At 42.7% G+C, this 21506-nt stretch overlaps 1 protein-coding gene across 3 annotated transcripts in view; it reads right to left on the bottom strand.

The window, feature by feature from the left end:
- The window catches only part of RALGPS2 (Ral GEF with PH domain and SH3 binding motif 2), a 284167-nt gene that overhangs the window by 227213 nt on the left and 35448 nt on the right, over positions 1-21506 (bottom strand). For all 3 annotated transcript variants that reach the window (XM_084635739.1, XM_084635740.1, XM_084635741.1), the window contains exon 2: positions 13736-13875. In XM_084635739.1, the coding sequence (XP_084491865.1) occupies positions 13736-13792 (57 nt within the window). In that variant the 5' untranslated portion in view covers positions 13793-13875. The remainder of the gene's footprint in view (positions 1-13735; positions 13876-21506) is intronic.

Raw genomic sequence — 21506 nt, 5'->3', positions numbered from 1 at the left:
CAAGGCAAAAACTGATTTCTACTAGTCTTAGATTTAAAAAATCACTGCAAAGGGTGAATAGATACAAAGACTGCTCAGGAAAGAGCTAACATTGAAATAAACTGGTAGTTGCAGGTAAGGACAGAGATGATATAATGTCAGCTATCCTACCTCCTTTCTTAAGCGCTAAAATCACTGCAATTACAAAATAAATTTGATTTTTGTTTGGCTATTTAGACCTTTTGAAGTGATTGGGTTAGCAGACAACATGAAAGTAATAATTAATAAGACTGTAAATCAGTTTCTCTCAAATTTGAAAGGATACCAGAACTCCAAAAATTACTTACAATAACGGTTCTTTATATCAGATACGCAAACTATCCTAGTGGATGGAAACTGAAATGTTTCTCTCCTTTCCCTTCCTCAGCCCTCCCATTCCTTTATCTTTCTGGCTTTCTGCCTTTTTCTCCCATTCTCTCCTGATTTTTTTTTTGGGGGGGGGGGGAGAGAATGTCAGTAAAATATAGATAAAAAAAAAAAGATATACAAACTGGAAATGTAGTAGGGCAAACAAGCAACCTTAGATCTGCCCAGTAACACTCCTTAAAAAAAAACAAAAACATTAGGATTAAACCTTGGTGTTTCTGGTCTTAGATTAAACAAATTTTTCAACATCAGGTTTTTTTCCTACCGCCTGATGCCATATTTTACATTTTTACACTGAATCTTAACTGAATTTCCTGAATTTATAACACTTAGCTTGAGAATAATTACAATATCCCTGTCATTTTATCCTAAATACTGATTTGTACTCTCAATTTTAACTCCATTTTAATATAGTTTGTCTGGAATTCTTCTTGGGCTGTTGATTTTTTAAAAAAAAAAATCATAACACTAAACAAAAGTCTCAAAGAGCTCTTACCACATATTTCTAGTGACTTGAAAATATGAAAAATCATCCTTTTAACTTCTATGGCTAGATTCACTGGTACACTCTAGCTGTTTTATGCCACTCTGGAGCAGTGCAAAGCAGCCAGCTTCATTTTTACCCTCCTCCCTGTCTTCCAAATTGCTCCTTCCAGCCCCCTGCGCACACACAGTTCCTTCCCTCTGTCTCTCTGTTGAGTAGATTTGGTGCAACAAGTGGCTTTAGAGAAAAAATATTTAGGATTAATGATAATTTTTGCCACTGTTTTTCATAATTAAGTTTATCTATGAGAGGCTAGTGCATAAAATCTCCTTCAACAGAAACTCACAAAAAATTGCCCTTGGTAAAATAGCCACTATCTTACATTTGCAATGAGAGTGAAGCCAACCAAGCTTCCTCAGGGAAGACGATGGAGCCTTATGCTGTCAAGGGGCAGACACTCAGGACTTTTCTCTACAATAGATACTTCCCTCCCAACACCCATTGCTGTGTGGATGCCATTATACTGGTATAGAAATGTTCATACTAGTATAGCTTATTCCAGTTCAGGAACCAAAATAAACTATACCAGTATAACTACACCCATGCTAGGGTTTGTACCAGTATAACTATATTAGTAAAAATCAACTCTTAATCAACACAGGTTTACAGATAACTTCTAGGGGAGACCAGACCACTTTTCAGTGAACAGATGCCTCTCTCAAAATGACCACTGAGGGCAGCTGAGGTTTCAGTCCAAAACAGAACAGAGGGAGATGGCAGCCATTTTGTAAAGGGCAGTTTTTTGTGGAACTCTACAAAAGAAATTTGTTCTTCATCTCTACTGAAGAAGAAACTTTCAATTATGATTAATACAGTGAAAAAAACCCTATGAATACCAAAAACAACCTACAAATAACGTGGCTTATGCACAAGATTTCAGTAAATTTTAACTATGACACATTTGAAGAGCCTATTATTCCATTACTGAGATCATGAAAGAACAAAAGACCAGACAATGAGTGCTAAGTATTTCAAAGATCGTAACTTAATTTTTCACAGAATATTAATTTTAACTCAAACTAATGCATTTGCTTGCAAAATTCTCAGAAAACTCATTCTATACTCCCAGGGTAGTCAATTGGCATACTTCGAGCCAAATTCAAACTAGAAAATGTTTCTGAACAGACCCTGAAATCTTTTTATTTACTCATCATTATTGTTAGGGAGGTTTCATTATTATTTTCTTCTCTGGAGTCTGGACCCTGACTATACCTTGTCCAAGAAATTTGGACCTTAACAAAAAATAATTGACTACTCCCTGCTATACTCAAACAGCAACTTTGGGGAGGATACATTGTATTTTTCATACACAGCTATGAGGATGAATCCCTGCTTTATGTGTAAAACTCAGCTCAGCCTTAACTATCGGAAGCACAACTGGCGTCTCCATAATTATTTGACAATGTCCAAGTGTGATAGGCACTTCACAGAAGAAACAATAACATGGGCACTCTGACAACACTGCAACCTAAATTTAAATGTGACATAAGAAGGGGAGTCATTGGGTGAAGCACTAACACCCAGCTGCTTTTTGCCCCACTCCTCCTTTCCTTCCCTCCCTATAACTGGAAGGGTATTAACTGACCACCTGAGCTTGACTGGTCCCTTGAAACATCTGTTAACTACTTATGCTAAACAAGCTGTTCAAATATTTTATTTAGCAGAGACATTGAGGGCTTGTCTACTTTACAAAATTAGGTCAATTTAAGTTAGATGACCTACAGCCACCACAGAAATTAAATCAGGGGCTGGTGTCCACACTAGCTTCCTTCTGCTGGTGCTCCGCATCCTCACCAGGACTGTTTGCATCGATTATAGTACGGTATTGTGGGGCACTGACAACAGCTTGGGGCTCACAGCTGGAGTCCCCCTGCCCCAGAACTGACAGGCAGAGAAAAGTGAAATAGTAGCTGTGAAACTGACAAGAATGTCAATTTCACAGCTGGTAGGCTCCCTGCTGTGAAATTGAGTCTGGTGCTGGTGGGAAGCAGGGGAGAAGCTCCCATTGTGAGCCCCATGCCGGGCAGACAGCTCGAGCCACAGGCACCGGGTGGGGTGGGGGGTGTGCAGCTGTAAGCCCAACAACTGGTTGACAGCTCGGACTGTCAGGGCAGGGGCAGAGCTTCAGCTGTCAGCCCCACAGGAGGCTGACAGTCAGAAGATGTAAGTAACCGCAGTGTCCACATGGACACTGTGTTGCCCTAACTACATCGACCTAAGCACTATGCCTCTCAGGGAGGTGGAGTTAAGTCAATGTAGTGGATGACTTATATCGGCAAGAGCACCACTGTGGTGTAGACACTGACAGAGTTAGGTCAATGTAAGCTGCCTTATGTCAACCTAACTCTATAGTGCAGACTGGGCCTGAGTTAGTTTTCCAGATCTAAAGAAAAGCTCAGGGTAAGCTTGAAAGCTTGTCCCTCTCACCAACAGAAACTGGTCCAGTAAAAGATATTACCTTCTCTGCCATGGAACCAGTTGTAAAGAACTATGAAGCAGAGGGGAGGAGGGTGAGTATTGGATCACCCATAGGGGGACACAGCTTGAAAAACCACAGTTATTGCACAGGGTCAGTAACCTTCCCTTCTTCGAGTAGGGACTATGGGTGCTCCACTCTAGGTGACTATCGAGCAGTAACCTCTACAGAGGGATGCGGCTTTGGAGTTGAGTCTAGGATCGAAGATAGGCCAATAGAGCCAAATATGGCATCAGAAGCTCAGGCACAAGTGATAGCACAGTGTTCAGCAATCAAAGGAATGGATGTCCAAGTCATGGCTCTACATATTTCTGCAATGGGAAAGTACTTAAGAAAAGGCTATTAAAGAAGAGTGAGTAAATACTCTAGGGAAGCTGAAGATCATGAGATTGATAGCAGTAGGCAATGCAGCCAGATATCCACCTAGAGAGTCTTTGCTTGGAAGGCAGAGATCCCTTAGTTCTCTGCAATGGAGAGAAATAATCAGAGATTTCCTACAGGGGTTAGTCCTGTCTAAATCAGGAGGGCATTAGACTTTTACATCAAGTGTATGTAATGTAGCATCTCTTTTACACAAACCAGTGTGACTTCGGGAAGAAAACTGGAAGGTGAATAGGTTGACATGTGGAAGCCCAAAGACACCGTTGGCAGGAACTTGGGATATAGTCACTGCGTTAACCTTATTCTTAAAGGTGACTGTGAAGGGGGTGGGGGAGAGAGGAGAGGGATGCTATCAGACACCCTACCTCACCCACTCTTCAAGTAGTACTAATGGCTACTACAAATGCAGATTTCATAAACAGGTATAAAAGGAAGCAGGCGGCCATAGGTTCAAAGGGAGGCCTCGTAAGACATATGAGTACCAAGTTGAGATCTCATGCCAACGTACGGCATCTGACTTGTGGGAAGAGGTTATCCAGTCCCTTGAGAAACCTCCTTGTTGTAGGATGAGCAAAGACAGAAAAACCTTCTACTGTATGATGGAAACCTGTAATTGCTGCCAAATGCACTTTTACAGAGTTTAAAGATAATCCTGTCTTTTACCTCTACGATGTAATCTAGGACAAATGATAACAGAGGATGTAGGTGAAAGATGCTTTAAGTCACACCAGAGTTTGAATCTCATCCACTTTTGTGTATGTGTGTCACAAGTCAATTGTTTCCTGCTGTGTAACAGCACTCTCTACACCCTCAGAACGGACTGTTTCTAACCCTGCAAACAGTCTATCAGTCATGCCTTGAGCTTGAGAACCCCGAGTTTGAGGTGATGGATTTGACCAGCATCCTGACATAGGAGATGAGGGATGGTCCAGAGAGTGATTGGTTGACAAACAATGAGTTGAGTGTTAGGAAACGTTGTTTATCTCAGCGTACACCTGAACTACGAGAACGGCTTTGGCTTTGTTTATCTTGAACAGTAGCTTGGATATCAGGGGAATCGGGAGAAATGCACACGGAAGGCTTGGAGTCCGACGAAAGAGAAAGGCTTCTGCCAGGGAGTTGTGACACAGACCGCCTCTCAAACAGGACTGGGAGCACTTCTTGTTCCTGGCTGTGGCGAGCAGGTCCATCTGTGGGATGTCCCAATATTGAAATATGTGGTGGAATATAGTGAGATCTAACTTCCCACTTTTGATCTTATGAGGGTATCCGCTGTGATGTTTTGTACACCCAAAAGGTAAGCTGCAAAGTTGTTGATCTGCACCAATTCTAACGACTTGCTGCTTTGGCACAGAGGGAAGGCAATCTCGCTCTCCCCTGACTGTTTGTGTAAAATATGCATGACATGTTGCCCATCATGATCTTTATGTATGTACACTATCAGCAAGAAGAAATGGATACAGGCATTTCTGACTGCTTTGAGTTCCAGCAACTTGATGTGCAGGGTGGACTTGAGAGGAGACACCTTCCTTGAACAGCGTGAACATATAGGTGAGCTCCCCATCCCAGTAGGGATGTATCCATTGTTACTACTGATGTTGGAGATGGTTGAGCAAAGACAACCCCTGCACAAACACTATGAGGGTTATTCCACCAGTCAAGCGATTTTTTATTTATTTAAATATTTATTTTAAACACACTACCGAAGGCATGGAGAGTAGTTTGTTTAAACTGTATTTGCTTGGTGAATACACAGTTTGAGCCACCCTTGGAGGCAGTACATGTAAAGTCTTGCATAATTTATTACTACGGTGCCCAGGTACCATATGTCCCAAAAGCTGGAGACAATTTCTGGCTCGGACTGCAGTGACTAAGTTGGCTAGGGTTATGAACCTGTGCAAAGGGAGAAATGCTTTGGACATTACTGCATTGAGGTAAGCTCTATGAACTCCAAACCTTACACCAGGGTTAAGGTGGATTTTTGGATGTTTAATTGTAGTCCCAGTCTGAGAAATAGGTCTAAGGCCCTCTGAGTGACTGTTGAAGATTCGCTGAATGACCACCCTTTCAGCAGGCAATTGTCAAGGTATGGGAAAATCAGAATTCCTTGTGCGCCAAGATGAGCAGCTACCATAAAAGGAACTTTTGAGAACACACGAAGGGCATGCAAAAGACCAAACAGAAGCACCCTGTATTCCAAGTGCTCTTGACCCAGAGTGAAATGTAGGACCCTTCTGTGGGAATGATGTATCGCTATTTGGAAATAAGTGTCTTGAAGGTTGAGGGCCAAGAGCCAGTCCCCTTGGGTCCAATGATGGAATTTATTGTTGCAAGAGATACCATTTTGAACTGCTGAATCTTTACGAATTTGTTGACTAATCTTGGATCTAGATTAGGTCTCCAACTCCCATTCTTTTTTGGAACAAGGAAGTACCTGGAATAAATACTTTCTTCTGTGTTGCATGGTAACTGGTTCTACAGCACCCAGATTCGGGAAAGAGTAAATTTCCTGTTGCAAAAGGTGCTCATAAGAGGGGTCCCTGAAGAGGGTCAGGGAAGAAGATTGGGATGGGGGGAGGGAAGTGAATAGAGTATCCTGTTGAAATGATCTCCCAACGCCCACTTGTCCATAGTGATATGTTCCCAGTTCTGATGGAAATGAGGAAGATGGTCACTGAAGCGAGGGAAACATGCAGACTGTTACAGCAGATAAGAATGGGGATGGTAACTCAGCACCTCGACCAACCCATCAAAACTGGTGTTTCGAAGTGGTAGGTTGTAAGGGCAATGCCTGAAAAGTAACTGGTCTCTTCTTCTGGAATCGTCTCTTATGCTGTGGTTTGTAATGTCTCTGGGAGGTGGGAAACTGTATGGAATGAGATCTCTATGCTATCTGGAACTTACTGAACTTTCTTTTTTGTGCAGGGGTGTAAATTCCCAGACAGTGCAACGTGGCTCTAGAGTTTAAGATATGCACGAATTCATCAGTTTTTTCCACAAACAACTCTGATCCATCAAATGGAAAGCCCTCAACTATATTTTGGACTTCCCTCGGAAAACCTGAGCGATGAAGCCAGGAGACCCTCCTTATGACTACCAACATAGAGATACAAAGAGTGACAGTATTAGCAAGGCCTGTGGAGATGGTCTTGCGAGCAGTTGGCACTCTGCAATGATTGCCTGGACTTGCTCCCTCTAGTCTGTTGGAAGATGATCAATAAAGGCATTCAACTTTGAATAGATGACATGGCTTTATTTCACCATGAAGGCTTGATAACTGGCGATCCTAAATAGTAAGGTAGCTAATGAGTATGACTTACAGCCAAATAAATCAAGATGCTTTAAGTCTTTATCGTATGGAGTCGATTCAACATGGTGCTATCTGCCACGTTCATTCACAGTATCAACCACAATGAAAAAAAAGAACAGGAGTACTTGTGGCACCTTAGAGACTAAAATTTATTAGAGCATAAGCTTTCGTGGGCTACAGCCTACTTCATCGGATGCACAGAATGGAACATATAGTAAGAAGATTTTATATATATATATATATATATATATATACACACATATACACACACACACATATACACACACACACATATACACACACACACAAACGAGGAAGTTGCCATACAAACTATAAGAGGGTAACTAATTAAGATGAGCTATTATCAGCAGGAGAAAAAAAAAACTTTTGTAGTGATCATCAAGATGGCCCATTTACACAGTTGACAAGAAGGTGTGACATGGGGAAATAGATTCAATATGTGTAATGACCCAGCCACTCCAAGTCTCTATTCAAACCCAAGTTATTGGTATCTAGTTTGCATACTAATTCAAGCTCAGCAGTTCTCGTTGGAGTCTGTTTTTGAAGGTTTTTTGTTGAAGAATTGCCACTTTTAGGTCTGTAATCAAGTGACCAAAGAGATTGAAGTGTTCTCCTACCGGTTTTTGAACGTTATGATTCCCAATATCAGATTTGTGTCCGGTTTGCCCAATGTACATGGCAGAGGGGCACTGCTAGCACATGATGGCATATACCACATTGGTAGATGTGCAGGTGAACCAGCCCCTGATAGCGTGGCTAATGTGATTAGGTCCTATGAGGGTGTCTCTTGAATAAATATATGGACAGAGTTGGCATCGGGCTTTGTTGTAAGGATAGGTTCCTGGGTTAGTGTTTTTGTTGTGTGGTTGCTGGAGAGTATTTGCTTCTGGTTGGGGGGCCGTCTGTAAGCAAGGAATGGCCTGTCTTCCAAGATCTGTGAAAGTGAGGGATCATTTTTCAGGATAGGTTGTAAATCTTTGATGATGCGCTGGAGAGGTTTTAGTTGGGGGCTGAAGGTGACAGCTAGTGGCACTCTGTTATTTTCTTTGTTGGACCTGTCCTGTAGTAGGTGACTTCTGGGTATTCTTCTGGCTCTGTCAATCTGTTTCTTCACTTCAGCAGGTGGGTATTGTAGTTTTAAGAATGCTTGATCGAGATCTTGTAGATGTTTGTCTCTGTCTGAGGGACTGGAGTAAATATGGTTGTACCTTAGAGCTTGGCTGTAGACAATGTAGACAATTGGGGGAGGGATAGCTCAGTGGTTTGAGCATTGGCCTGCTAAACCCAGGGTTGTGAGTTCATTCCTTGAGGGGGCCATTTAGGGATCTGGGGCAAAAATTGGGGATTGGTCCTGCTTTGTGCAGGGAGTTGGACTAGATGACCTCCTCAGGTCCCTTCCAACCCTGATATTCTATGATTCTAATGGATCGTGTGGTGTCCTGGATGGAAGCTGGAGGCATGTAGCTAAGTATAGCGGTCAGTAGGTTTCCGGTATAGGGTGGTGTTTATGTGACCATCGCTTATTAGCACTGTAGTGTCCAGGAAATGGACCACTTGTGTGGATTGGTCTAGGCTGAGGTTGATGGTGGGATGGAAATTGTTGAAATCATGGTGGAATTCCTCAAGGGTTTCTTTTCCATAGGTCCAGATGATGAAGATGTCATCAATTTAGCGCAAGTAGAGTAGGAGCATTAGGGGACGGGAGCTGAGGAAAACACACACACTTATCTCAGGCTTGTAATCAGAATGGCTGTTGGTGCAGGCACCTTAGTTGGCGCCGATGTCCGATTAATGTGCAACACTCTCAGATGACTTAGACACCCTGTCTTTGGAGGAGTGATGCATCCCTTCTTTACTGGACAATGTCTCTTCAGGCTTGGAGCAGGGTTGGGGCTCTTTTTGGTCATGCCCTCATGGTGTGGCACCAACGCTAGCACCAATGATGACATCAGTTCCAGAGTTCTTGGTGTTGAGGCTAGTGCCAAGTTTAAGGAGCTGATGTTGGCATTGTCAGCTCCAGTGATTGCGTTGTAGCAACACATGCCAAAAGTAGTCTGTGTCAACTGATGGCATCTTACAAGAAGTGGAAGATTGGACAAATAACCAGGGAGGAGTATTAAAATATTGTTCAAGCATGCAGGTGTGAAATCAGGAAGGCCAAATCACACTTGGACTTGCAGCAAGAGATGTTAAGAGTAAGAAGAAGGGTTTCTTCAGGTATGTTAGCAACAAGAAGAAAGTCAAGGAAAATGTGGGCCCCTTATAGAATGAGGGAGGCAACCTAGTGAGAGAGGATATGGAAAAAGCTAATACACTCAATGCTTTTTTTGCCTCTGTCTTCACAAACAAGGACAGCTCCCAGACTACTGCACTGGGCAGCACAGCATGGGGAGAAGATGACCAGCCCTCCATGGGGAAAGAAGTGGTTCGGGACTATTTAGAAAAGCTGGACGAGCACAAGTCCATTGGGCCCGATGCACTGCATCCGAGAGTGCTAAAGGAGTTGGCGGATGTGACTGCAGAGCCATTGGCCATTGTCTTTGAAAACTCATGGGGATCGGGGGAAGCCCCGGAAAAAGGCTAATGTAGCGCCCATCTTTAAAAAAGGGAAGAAGGAGGATCCAGGGAACTAGAGGCCAGTCAGCCTCATCTCAAACCCTGGAAAAATCATGGAGCAGGTCCTCAAGGAATCAATTCTGAAGCACTTAGAGGAAAGTGATCAGGAACAGTCAGCATGGATTCACCAAGGGCAAGTCATGCCTGACTAATCTAATTGCCTTCTATGATGAGATAACTGGTTCTGTGGATGAAGGGAAAGCAGTGGACGTGTTATTCCTTGACTTTAGCAAAGCTTTTGACACGGTCTCCCACAGTATTCTTGCCAGCATGTTAAAGTAGTATGGGCTGGATGAATGGACTATAGGGTGGATAGAAAGCTGGCTAGATTGTCGGGCTCAATGGGTAGTGATCAATGGCTCCATGTCTAGTTGGCAGCCAGTATCAAGTGGAGTGCCCCAAGGGTTGATCCTGGGGCTGGTTTTGTTCAATATCTTCATTAATGATCTGGAGGATGGCATGAATTGCACGCACTGCAAGTTTGCAGATGACACTCAACTGGGAGGAGAGGTAGATACGCTGGAGGGTAGGGATAGGATACAGAGGACCTAGACAAATTAGAGGATTGGGCCAAAAGAAATCTGATGAGGTTCAACAAGGACAAGTGCAGAGTCCTGCACTTAGGACGGAAGACTCCCATGCACCACTACAGACTAGGGACCAAATGGCTAGGCAGCAGCTCTGCAGAAAAGGACCTAGGGGTTACAGTGGACGAGAAGCTGGATATGAATCAACAGTGTGCCCTTTTTGCCAAGAAGGCCAATGGCATTTTGGGCTGTATAAGTAGGGGCATTGCCAGCAGATCGAGGGACGTGATCGTTACCCTCTATTCGACACTGGTGAGGCCTCATCTGGAGTACTGTGTCCAGTTTTGGGACTCACACTACAAGAAGGATGTGGAAAAATTGGAAAGCGCCTAGCGGAGGGCAACAAAAATGATTAGGGGACTGGAACACATGACTCATGAGGAGAGGCTGAGGGAACTGGGATTGTTTAGTCTGCAGAAGAGAAGAATGAGGGGGATCTGATAGCTGCTTTCAACTACCTGAAAGGGGGTTCCAAAGAGGGTGGATCTAAACTGTTCTCAGTGGTAGCAGATGACAGAACAAGGAGTAATGGTCTCAAGTTGCAGTGGGGGAGGTTTAGGTTGGATATTAGGAAAAACTTTTTCACGAGGAGGGTGGTGAAGCACTGGAATGGGTTACCTAGGGAGGTGGTGGAATCTCCTTCCTTAGAGGTTTTTAAGATCCGGCTTGACAAAGCCCTGGCTGAGATGATTTAGTTGGGGACTGGTCCTACTTTGAGCAGGGGGTTGGACTAGATGACCTCTTGAAGTCCCTTCCAACCTGGATATTCTATGATTCTATGATGATTCTTTCCTGCCTTTGTAGGGCCACAGGGCCCCAGAGCATGCTCAAGGGAACCCTAGCCAACAATGACCCTTTCAGCTGATTTTTTTGGAGGGGGCCATCTCCTCTGGATCTGAAGAGACACACGGTTTGCCCAAGCAGTTACAGCTTCAGCGGCATGACCCTTGACTTGAGAGCATTCAAGAAGGATATGCATATTAACCCATTTCGGGGATGTTACTCTCCCCCAGATGGGCTTAGTCAGTGGCTATTTTATTGACCAAGGGGATGAATCTGTTGCAGGTCAGGCAGTGTTTAATATATTACCTAGTTCTTATACAGCACTTCTCATCAGTAGACCTCAAAGCACTTTCTAATCTATAAAGTTTTTATTCTCACAACATCCCTGTGAGGTAGGGAAGTATTATTATCCCCATGCTACAGATAGGGAACTAAGGCAGACTGGCCAAGTGACTTGCCCAAGGTCACACAGGAAGTCTCTGGTGGAGCAGAGACTTGAACGCAGGTCTTCCAAGTCTGAAGCTAATCACTAAACCACCCTTGCTCTTTAAACTCTAAGGATTTAAACATCATAGCAGTCAGGACAAGGCCCCTCACCCGCTGTACGGGGTGAGTCTCTTTTTTGCAGAATTGTGCAAATTAAAGAAATTAGGGGACAAGGAGGGCAAAGATAAATTCTCTTTGGCAAACTAGTCAAGAAAAGGAAGAGAGTTTGAAGCTCAGCAGAAGTAGCGGGTCAGACACTCACTGAGTCCCATCTCACTGACATGGAAGTAAGAGGAAACTGAAGTAGTGTTACAGTCACTCCACCCTTTATGCCCTTACACAAGAGAATGAGGAGGCACTGAGCAAATGATTAGCCTCAACAAACACTGCTATTCAAAAAAAAAATCCAATCTCATGTGCTTTAGACACATGTACACCTGCAGTGGAATCTATACTGACACATACTTGAAGTGTTTACTCCAAACCTTTGTGACAGCTTCTGACAGTAACACTCACATCCATGACAAGTACTGTCCTTGATCAGCCAGTCATCCAGACAGAGCTAAACATGAAAACCAGCAATGTGAAGACACATCACACACTGTGCCAAAAGTAGTACACACAAAGACACCAATAAGAATGGGGAGTGATGTTCTTCTAGAATTCTGAGCTTTGTGCAGTCAGTCACCTTGCTATAGAAGTAGATATGTTCTCAACACACCCTCCCTCCCCGCACACTTTGCCAGTTGGAATTTCACCAATTCCATTCCAGTTTTAAGTTTTCCTGATATTATGGTACCTAAAATCATACTTCAGGGAAGGACTGATTTGGAAAAATTTTATAAGACAGATCCTGGAGGCCCTCTAAACTACATTAAGGATTCATGAATCCACCACACTGACCCTAACTTCCCTTATATGTTATAGGGAGATGGGGTCCAAATAAAGCTCTTTGATAACATCACCATATCTTCTTGGTCCTCCTGTTCCTAGAAAGGACCAAGACTCATTGAATGAGAAGCCTAAAAAAAAAAGTGGGCGATTTCTGGATGGAAGTCAATCTCTAGTTCTCAGTGGAAGCACATGGGGTGTGTTATCTCTACTCATATAACATCTATCTCTGAGGAAATATATTTATGGAGAACCTTATGATTCATCCTGATCATCCAGGAAGCAAGGGACATTTGTCTTGTCACCATCACATCCTAAGGTCTCCTGAAGATAAAAACAGGGTACTGAATAAGATATAACAAGCCCCTACCCTTAAACCAGAACCCACTACAAAGGTAGGAGCCCATTTCCCAAGCACATAGCTCAGCAGCGTGAATGTCCTATGGCTTATCCACGAAAAGTACTTCATGTGTCTTTCTAACTGCTGTTAAATGAGAAAGGGCAATCAAGTAACCCACCATAGGGTCTGCTGTATGTGCAACATACAGCCTATAAGCAAAGGACCGAAGAAACAAGAGTCTATTTGAAGGCTCTGGAAAGGCCAGGGTGGGGGCACCAAGAGGACTGAGACAAGCAACAGGAAGAGAGATGCTCCACTATAAGCAAGACTACAGTGTGTGCTTTAGAGAGGCTCTAACACTCCACCTGTGGCACCCAGGCAGTGTGACAAAGCTTTGGAGAAGACAGCTGATATGAGGAGCATCATCAACAAAAGCGTGCCAAAGCCTCATCCATTTACTGAGCTTGAAATTATTTTCAAAAGTTAAGTATAAAATAAAAATTGGAACTGCGTAAGGGTTTTCAGTAAGACTCCTTTTACACACCAGGCACAGTTTGATAGAATAAACAGACACAACAAGAGCCGAAAAGCTTCTACCACATCCATAGAAACTGAGGAGGGGCACTTATTGCCTATGATAAATCCACACAGGCTGATTCATGCTCCTGGCTGGTAAGCATTCTAAAAACTCAAAATTTTGAACTAAATTAAATATGAATTGTCAAATGTCAGAGACAATCCACAGAATAAGACCCTGCTGCACAATGTATCTTTGTAGAAAGAAAAAAAGTCACTGTTTCAATTTGGGGAGGAGGGGGCAGTTTGTAACCCTATACATTTTATGGATTTAAATATCTGACCAACTAATAAGGGGCTGTAGGCTTGTAGTCCTTACCTCTGAAGCAGTAGCGACAATATTAACATTGCTCGACTGCCCGTTCGTTAGCTCCATACTGCCCACACCATTGATCTTCTGCCCTACATTTACACCAGCAGGGTAATCACTTCATTTCCAAGGCAACAGAGTAATCATTCCTACAAGAAAATGAAAAGAAGTCAGAAATTGTATTCTTATAATAATGCTGCTTGTTGTTTTCATTTCTGCACAGAAAAACTGTTTGGTAACAAAAAATATTTTGAGACAGTCGAAGCAATAAAATTATTTATTTCTATATGAATGCTACTGATACAGTAAAGCAGGGGTGGTCAACCTGTGGCTCCGGAGCCACATGCAGCTCTTCAGAAGTTAATATGCGGCTCCTTGTCTAGGCACCGACTCCGGGGCTAGAGCTACAGGCGCCAACTTTCCAGTGAGCCGGGGCGGTGCTCACTACTCAACCCCTGGCTCTGCCACAGGCCCTCCCCCACTCCACCCCTTCCTGCCCTCTCCCCTGAGCCTGCTATGCCCTCGCTCCTCCCCCCCCGCCCCCGAGCCTCCTGCATGCCACGAAACAGCTGATTGGGAGGTGCGGGGAGAGAGGAGGCGGCACTGATCAGCAGGGCTGCCAGTGGGCGGGAGACACTGGGAGCGGGGGGCTGCTGACATATTATTGTGGCTCTTTGGCAATGTACATTGGTAAATTCTCACTCCTTCTCCAGCTCAGGTTGGCCACCCCTGCAATAAAGGTTTGTTTTGTTTTCAATTTCATGAAATATTAGTGCTCCCTAGTGTTGAGAAACAGATCCTATCTTAGCTTTTATTGGTATCTACATTTGTATTTAATCAGAGTACTGATTAATTACATTTCCTGAATTTGCTATTTATGAATTATAACTTTAAAATATAAAAGTCAAGTCAGAAATGTGTCAGGGCTACACTTAACTGGAAAACAGACAGTTTAACGTAACTATAAACAATCCAATAAGACTTTCAACGTTTAATATTAAAACTGCAATAAAAGACCACAAGAAAGACACAAAATAAAGTTAATCCATTCCATGGAATTTTTTCCAAAAACACAATAGTAAACATGTATAGATGAGTTTTAAATTACTTGCAGTAATCTTCATTAGTACATCTGACAAATATGTAATCCTAAAGAGCAAGAAACTGCAAGAACTAAAATTTAAATAATTCAACATGCCCAGGAGTAATCTGATAATTAAAAAGTCATTGCAGGAAAGAAAAAAAAATGAGGAGGATTTGCAACACAAGCCCACATCCTGAGGCTTTCAAGATCTCTCTGCTCTCAACCAACCCTTGCCCGATCTATGCTAAGCTGGTCCACTGATACAATTTAGAGCAGCCATGCTACTGCAAGTAGTTTAGACAGCAACAACCTATCAATAGTGGTTACATGCCAACTCTGTTCACACATTATCAGTTGCACAAAAGCAATCAATGATGTACTTGGATGGTCTCAACTCTGTCCAGTATAAACCCAATCACAGTAGCTACAATCCAAAGAGCAATAATGAGGGACAAAATATATGTTTAATAAACATTTTATCAGCTTTTACAAAAAACATTAAATACAAAAAAAATGTTTAGCTTAAATATATTCTTGTTTAGTTTTCCCCTCCAGAGGGTTTACAGGAAAAAAAAAAAAAAAAAAAAAATTAAGCAGCCATTATACATATATAACCTGTGAATGTGCTTGTTTTACTACTTGTTGGCACAATAATCCAGTAGCTGCTTTGATGCACCTCTCCCACGTTCCTGAATTCTGAAAAGGAAAACAGAGGGGCATTATCACAGGTTTCAGAGTAGCAGCCGCGTTAGTCTGTATCCGCAAAAAGAACAGGAGTGCTTGTGGCAATTTGTTAGTCTCTAAGGTGCCACAAGTACTCCTGTTCTTTTTTTAGAGGGGCACTAGTGAAGATATACAGTCAGGCAATTCCCCAATCCTCATGTCCCCAGATTAATCTCAGCTCTCAAATTACCTCCTCATGGTACTCCAGCACCCGGTGATTTCCCCACTTCCATCGCCTGAAGACTGGTACATCCCATGGACCCCACTGCATCAGATGAGATGCAAGACAGAAGTGTCCAGGAGCAAGTCTTCACTCTGGACATGAACCACTCCTGTTCTCTGAATCCTAGAGGGAACCATGAGAGAAGAAAACTATTAGCTCAGCTTCAAAAACCCCACTCACAACAAAACAGAAAAATAAAATGCAACTTAAAAATGAATTACAGTAATAAACAAGTTCCTTACCTCCTTGACCACCACCATTCAAAAGTAGCAGTACTCAAAGTTGACGCTGACCTCAGACCAAGAGTTAATCAGCAGGAGGTGATAGCTTTCTGCCATAGTGTCTGCACGCAGTCATGCAAGGAAGCAGCCCCTGTCTCTCACAATGCATGCATGGATCCACCAGAAGGACAGGACTATTTAAAGCAGCAAGTGGAATGAACCAAACACAAACAGTCGCACACATGTTTCAGGGAGCTGTGACTGCAACTGTCAGCTAAGGGCTTTCCATTGAAAAATGTGTGTTTCCCCTCAAACAATGTCAGCGATCATTTGTCTTGTTTAAAAAGTTATGAGAGACAGCAAATACAATACTACAATCAGGTATCGGGGGTAGCCGTGTTAGTCTGTATCCACAAAAACAACAAGGAGTCCGGTGGAACCTTAAAGACTAAGATTTATTTGGGCACTATATAATGTCTACATCTGTAATTTTCACTCCATGCATCTGAAGAAGTGGTTTTTTACCCACAAAAACTTATGCCCAAATAAATCTGTTAGTCTTTAAGGTGCCACCAGATTCCTTGGTGTTTTTGTGAATACTATAATCAGATAGCTTTTCTGCACAAATTTTCTATGCATGACCTTTGTCCACAAAAATTTGCTTCTAAAAAGCCTCTCATTTTTTCAGGATCACCCACCAGCCTATTTGATTTCTATGTACCTTCTGTTTTGTGATTCTTTGTGAAGGGGTTACGTTAAAAAAAAATGTATTTTATTTTACTGCCTTAGCTATTATTTTTTAATTAAATCAGAACAGACTGAAACCATGATGTAGTATCTTCTTCTCTCATTCATTTTATCTTCCATATAAGCGCTAGAGAAATAAAACTAATTAAAAACATTCAGTGAACCTTGCTGAGCTCTCATCTACACTACAAACTTGTGTCAGTATAACTACGTCACTAAGGGGTGTGGAAAATTCACACCCCTGAGCGACACAGTCATAGTGACCTAACCCCCAGCATAGACACCGCTGTGTTAAAGGGTGGGCTTCTCCTGTCAACACAGCTGCCACCTCTTGGGGAGGTGGAGTACCTATGCCGATGGGAGAAGCGCTCCTATTGGCATGGATAGTGTCTTCACTAACCAGTGCCACTGCACTGGTGCCGCTGTAAGCATAGACAAACTCTGAGTTTATTATAGCGGATTGTCAGGCCTGCTATAGCTAAGGGCAAGACCAGCTTTCTGTTTAAAACTCAGCTCTTCTACATGCTCCGGCACAGTTACTCAGATTGCCTTGAAATGTGGTGTGCCTCATATGGGCACAGGGTACAGTTAAGGAGCCACATTTGAGGTATTTTGACTGAGGGGTTCCCAAGATATAGCAATCTGAAAAAACAATTCTCTTAAGGCTGACATATTGTCCTTTTTTTGCCCAGACTTGGCTATCAAACCAGTGCTCCGATCCTGTAACAAGGGTCTCAGTCGCTCAAGAGTTACCCCCAACTAGGGTCTGCCCACTGCCCCTTTAGGGGAGCAAAATTCAGAACGGTATTCACCAAAGAATTTAGCTTTCATTTCAGGCGCGTGCCTAATGGTCACAAGGTACACAGAGCATGCAAGCATGCATGAACAGAGGAGCAAGAGCCCATATTTGGGGGACCGTGACCCTCTGAAGGGGTCTGTGCCAGTCTCTCCCTTCTCTACACGTGAGCGGACATCTGGGGTTCAAGCTCTGTGGTCCTGCCGCTTGGGATGGGGAGCTGAGAATAGACATGCTAGGAGCATGTACCAAGAACACACTGCTGAGACTGGAGCAAGGAGGTGAGAACAGGTATGATTTATACATATCACAGGTTTTTCAAACACTGGGGAAGGGGGATGGGAACACCCATTGAGATGAATGGAGCAGTTCATATGTCTGAGAGCTATTGTTTCAGGCTGTTCTCATCTCTACAGGGTGCTCTCATTAGCCCAGAACATCATATTGAGTTGAATGGCCCACTTCACCCCTCTTAGAGCTTCCTGTATTTCAGGATTATCCTGTGCTGGGAATCAGGATATAGCAAAGCAGTTGCTGATGATTAATTTCATACAATATTAAAGCAGAGAGCTAGCTCTACTACAGTGGAGGCTGACAAGACTTTTCTATTTAAAGAACAATTATTCTAAGTGTTCTAGAATAGTGGGGGCATGGAACAGCATTAGTGATCCAAATCATAGACCAGAGGAAAGAACAGCAGACTGGAATTTATGTCTACACTTTGGACTTTACAGTAGTACAGCTGCACTGTACTGCTGTAAACTCTCCTGTGTAGCTGCTGTATGCTAGCGGGAGAGCTCTCTAGCTGGCATAATTAAAGCACCCCCAATGAGCAGCAGTAGCTATATTGGCAGAAGAGCATCTCCTGCGGATATAGCACTGTCCCCACCAGTGCTTTTGTCAGTGAAGGGCTACCTAAACTCTGCATTATTGAAGGTTGTTTTTTTGGGGTCACTAAATACTTTTAAGTGTGACTAGACTATTATTTAAAAAAATTAACTCTTAAGCTATGCCTACACTAGGGTTTCTTCAGTAAAACTTGTGTCAGTCAGGGGTGTGAATAAACCACACTCCTGACTGACATAAGTTGCACCAACAGAAGCACCAGTGTGGACAGCGCTATGTCAGCAGGAGATGCTCTCCCGTTGACACAACTATTGCCACTCATTGGGGGTGGTTTAAATTATACCAGTGCGAGAGCTCTCTCCCCTAGGGGCATAGAGAGTCTACACAGGAGACCTTGCAGTAGCTCAGCTGCAGTGGTACAGCTGTGCCGCTGTAAGGTTTCTAGTGTAGACATAGCCAGAATCTGGGAGGTCTTTGGAAATGAGTTTTGTCTTATTTTGCAAGCTCATGAACTGGAGAAGGATTTACCACCAGCTGCCCCATGGTGGATAAAAAAAGTTGATCTTTAAAAGAGAGAGAATTGGACTTCTATTAGAACCTGATTTTAAAAAAATATATAAACCTGAATGTAATTATAAATAGGTTTGTTTTTATTAAAGTGACAATTTATGTTAAAGTCTACATTTATTATGCCCTATTAAAATCATTTAAATTAAGAAAATTTAAAAAAATAATATTAAGCAGTACATTTGCTGCAAAGTTTTAAAGAAACTTGTATCACTGAACTCGTGAAAGTCATTGGCAAACACTTGGAACCAGGCATTGTTGGAATGCTAAACCAGCATTTGCAGAAGAGACTGCTGCTATCAGATGCAGACATTTTCTTTATTTCAGTTTATTCAACTAGTTCAGCTCACAGACTAGTTCATTCAAAGATAAGAGACCAATCGTGAGTTGAAAAAGCAAGAAAAAAAAATAGCTACTAATCTTCCAAAGCTGTTGTTTGAGATGTGTTGCACATGTCCATACCACCCGGTGTTTGTGCACTCCACACTCAGTCACTGGAAAATTCTCCCTCAGTGTTATCCATCAGTCTGGCTCAAACACCCTCTGCCATTGCACATCACTGCATGCCACTATAAAGGGTCCAACTTCCCCAAAACCTGCCCTCCCCCTTTCCTTTTTGCCATACAACTCCAACCTAGAGGGGTAGGAAAGTGGGTTGTGGAATGGACATGTGCTACAGATCTTGAAAAACAACAATCATGGAAGGTTAGTAACCGTTTTATCCTCTTTGAGCGATTGCACATGTCCATTCCACTCTTGGTGGCTCACAAGCTACGAAGCAGAAGTCATGGGAATCTATGTACACGCATAGCTCATCCAAACTTAAAAGAGACTCCAGAATGGGGATGTGAAGCTGGGACTTATAGTTACCACTTTACAAGTGTCCTAGATAAGGACTTGCGCAAGAAACACTGACAAGGCTCATTGCGATGTTGTGGAATGCCATGTTACTTTGCTCCGTGTGGAAATGCCAGCCAGCTAACAACATACACAAATACAGGAGGCTATTCATAATGAAATTCTCTCTGATGATACTGGGAGAGCCTTCATCCTGTTTGTGATGGCCATGAACAGTTGGGTTGACAAATGGAATTGTTTAGTCCTACCTATGTAGAACACTGTCATAAAAATAAAGGGAAGGGTAACCACCTGTCTGTTTACAGTGCTATAAAATCCCTCCTGGCCAGAGGCAAAACCCTTTCACCTGTAAAAGCTTAAGAAGCTAAGATAACCTCGCTGGCACCTGACCAAAATGACCAATGAGGGGACAAGACACTTTCAAATCTGGACAGGGGGGGGAACAAAGGGTCTGTATGTCTGTGCAATGCTTTTGCTGGGAACAGATCAGGAATGCAGTCTCAGAAACTTTGTTAAGTTAGTAAGTAATCTAGCTAGAAATGCATTAGATTTCCTTTTGTTAAATGGCTGGTAAAATAAGCTGTGCTGAGTGGAATGTATATTCCTGTTTTTGTGTCTTTTTGTAACTTAAGGTTTTGCCTAGAGAGATTCTCTATATTTTGAGTTTGATTGTCCTGTAAGGTATTTACCATCCTGATTTTACAGAGGTGATTCTCTTACCTTTTCTTTAATTAAAATTCTTCTTTTAAGAACCTGACTGATTTTTCATTGTTCTTAAGATCCAAGGGTTTGGGTCTGTGTTCACCTGTACAAATTGGTGAGGATTTTTATCAAGCCTTCCCCAGGAAAAGAGGTGTATGGGGGCTTGGGGGGATATTTTGGGGGAAGACGTCTCCAAGTGGGCTCTTTCCCTGTTTTTTGTTTAACACGCTTTGTGGTGGCAGCATAGGGTTCAAGGACAAGGCAAAGTTTGTACTTTGGGGAAGTTTTTAACCTAAGCTGGTAAGAATAAGCTTAGGGGGTCTTTCATGCAGGTCCCCACATCTGTACCCTAGAGTTCAGAGTGGGGAAGGAACCTTGACAAACACCCAAGGTCCTCTAATATCTAGCATGCACAGGTGTTGCTCCTCTCTATTGGCATTGGGTTTTGGGTAAAACATATGTAAGTAAATTGACTGGCTAACATGAAAATTAGATACCACTTTAGTGAGAAATCTTAGATAGGGCGTAGATACACTTTGTCCTTGAAGAAAATTTTATAAGGAGGTTCAGATGCCAAAGCACACAGTTCAGCCACACTCCTGGCTGAAGTGATTGCTACTAAAAAAGCCAACTTCCAGTAATACATGTAGTAAGTAGCACACTGCTAAAGTCTCAAATGGAAGTATCATAAACTTTGACAAAATTAAAGTTCAAGTGCTGCAGGGAACCAGTTTCCTTATCTGAGGATACAACTTTTCCAGGACTTTAAAAAAATCTGATTGCGATATTGTTGGAACATGTAGAACAGTTGTTCACATGAAGATGGAAAGCTAATGTTGCTGCCAAGTGGACCTAGATAGAACTAATCGCCAACCCTTGATGTTTTAGGTGCAATAGATAGTCCAGGCTATGCTGGATTGAGGAAACCTCGAACTGATGCGATAAGATGAAAAAATGCTTCCATTTCAAAATTTAAGTATTCCTGGTGAAAGGCTACCTATTATTTAACAAGA

The sequence above is a fragment of the Lepidochelys olivacea genome (genome assembly GCF_965140295.1).
Source record: "Lepidochelys olivacea isolate rLepOli2 genome assembly, chromosome: 8".
Taxonomy (NCBI): Eukaryota; Metazoa; Chordata; order Testudines; family Cheloniidae; genus Lepidochelys; species Lepidochelys olivacea.
Note: the sequence above shows the minus strand (reverse complement) of the source record. Positions and strands in the feature narration are given on the sequence as shown.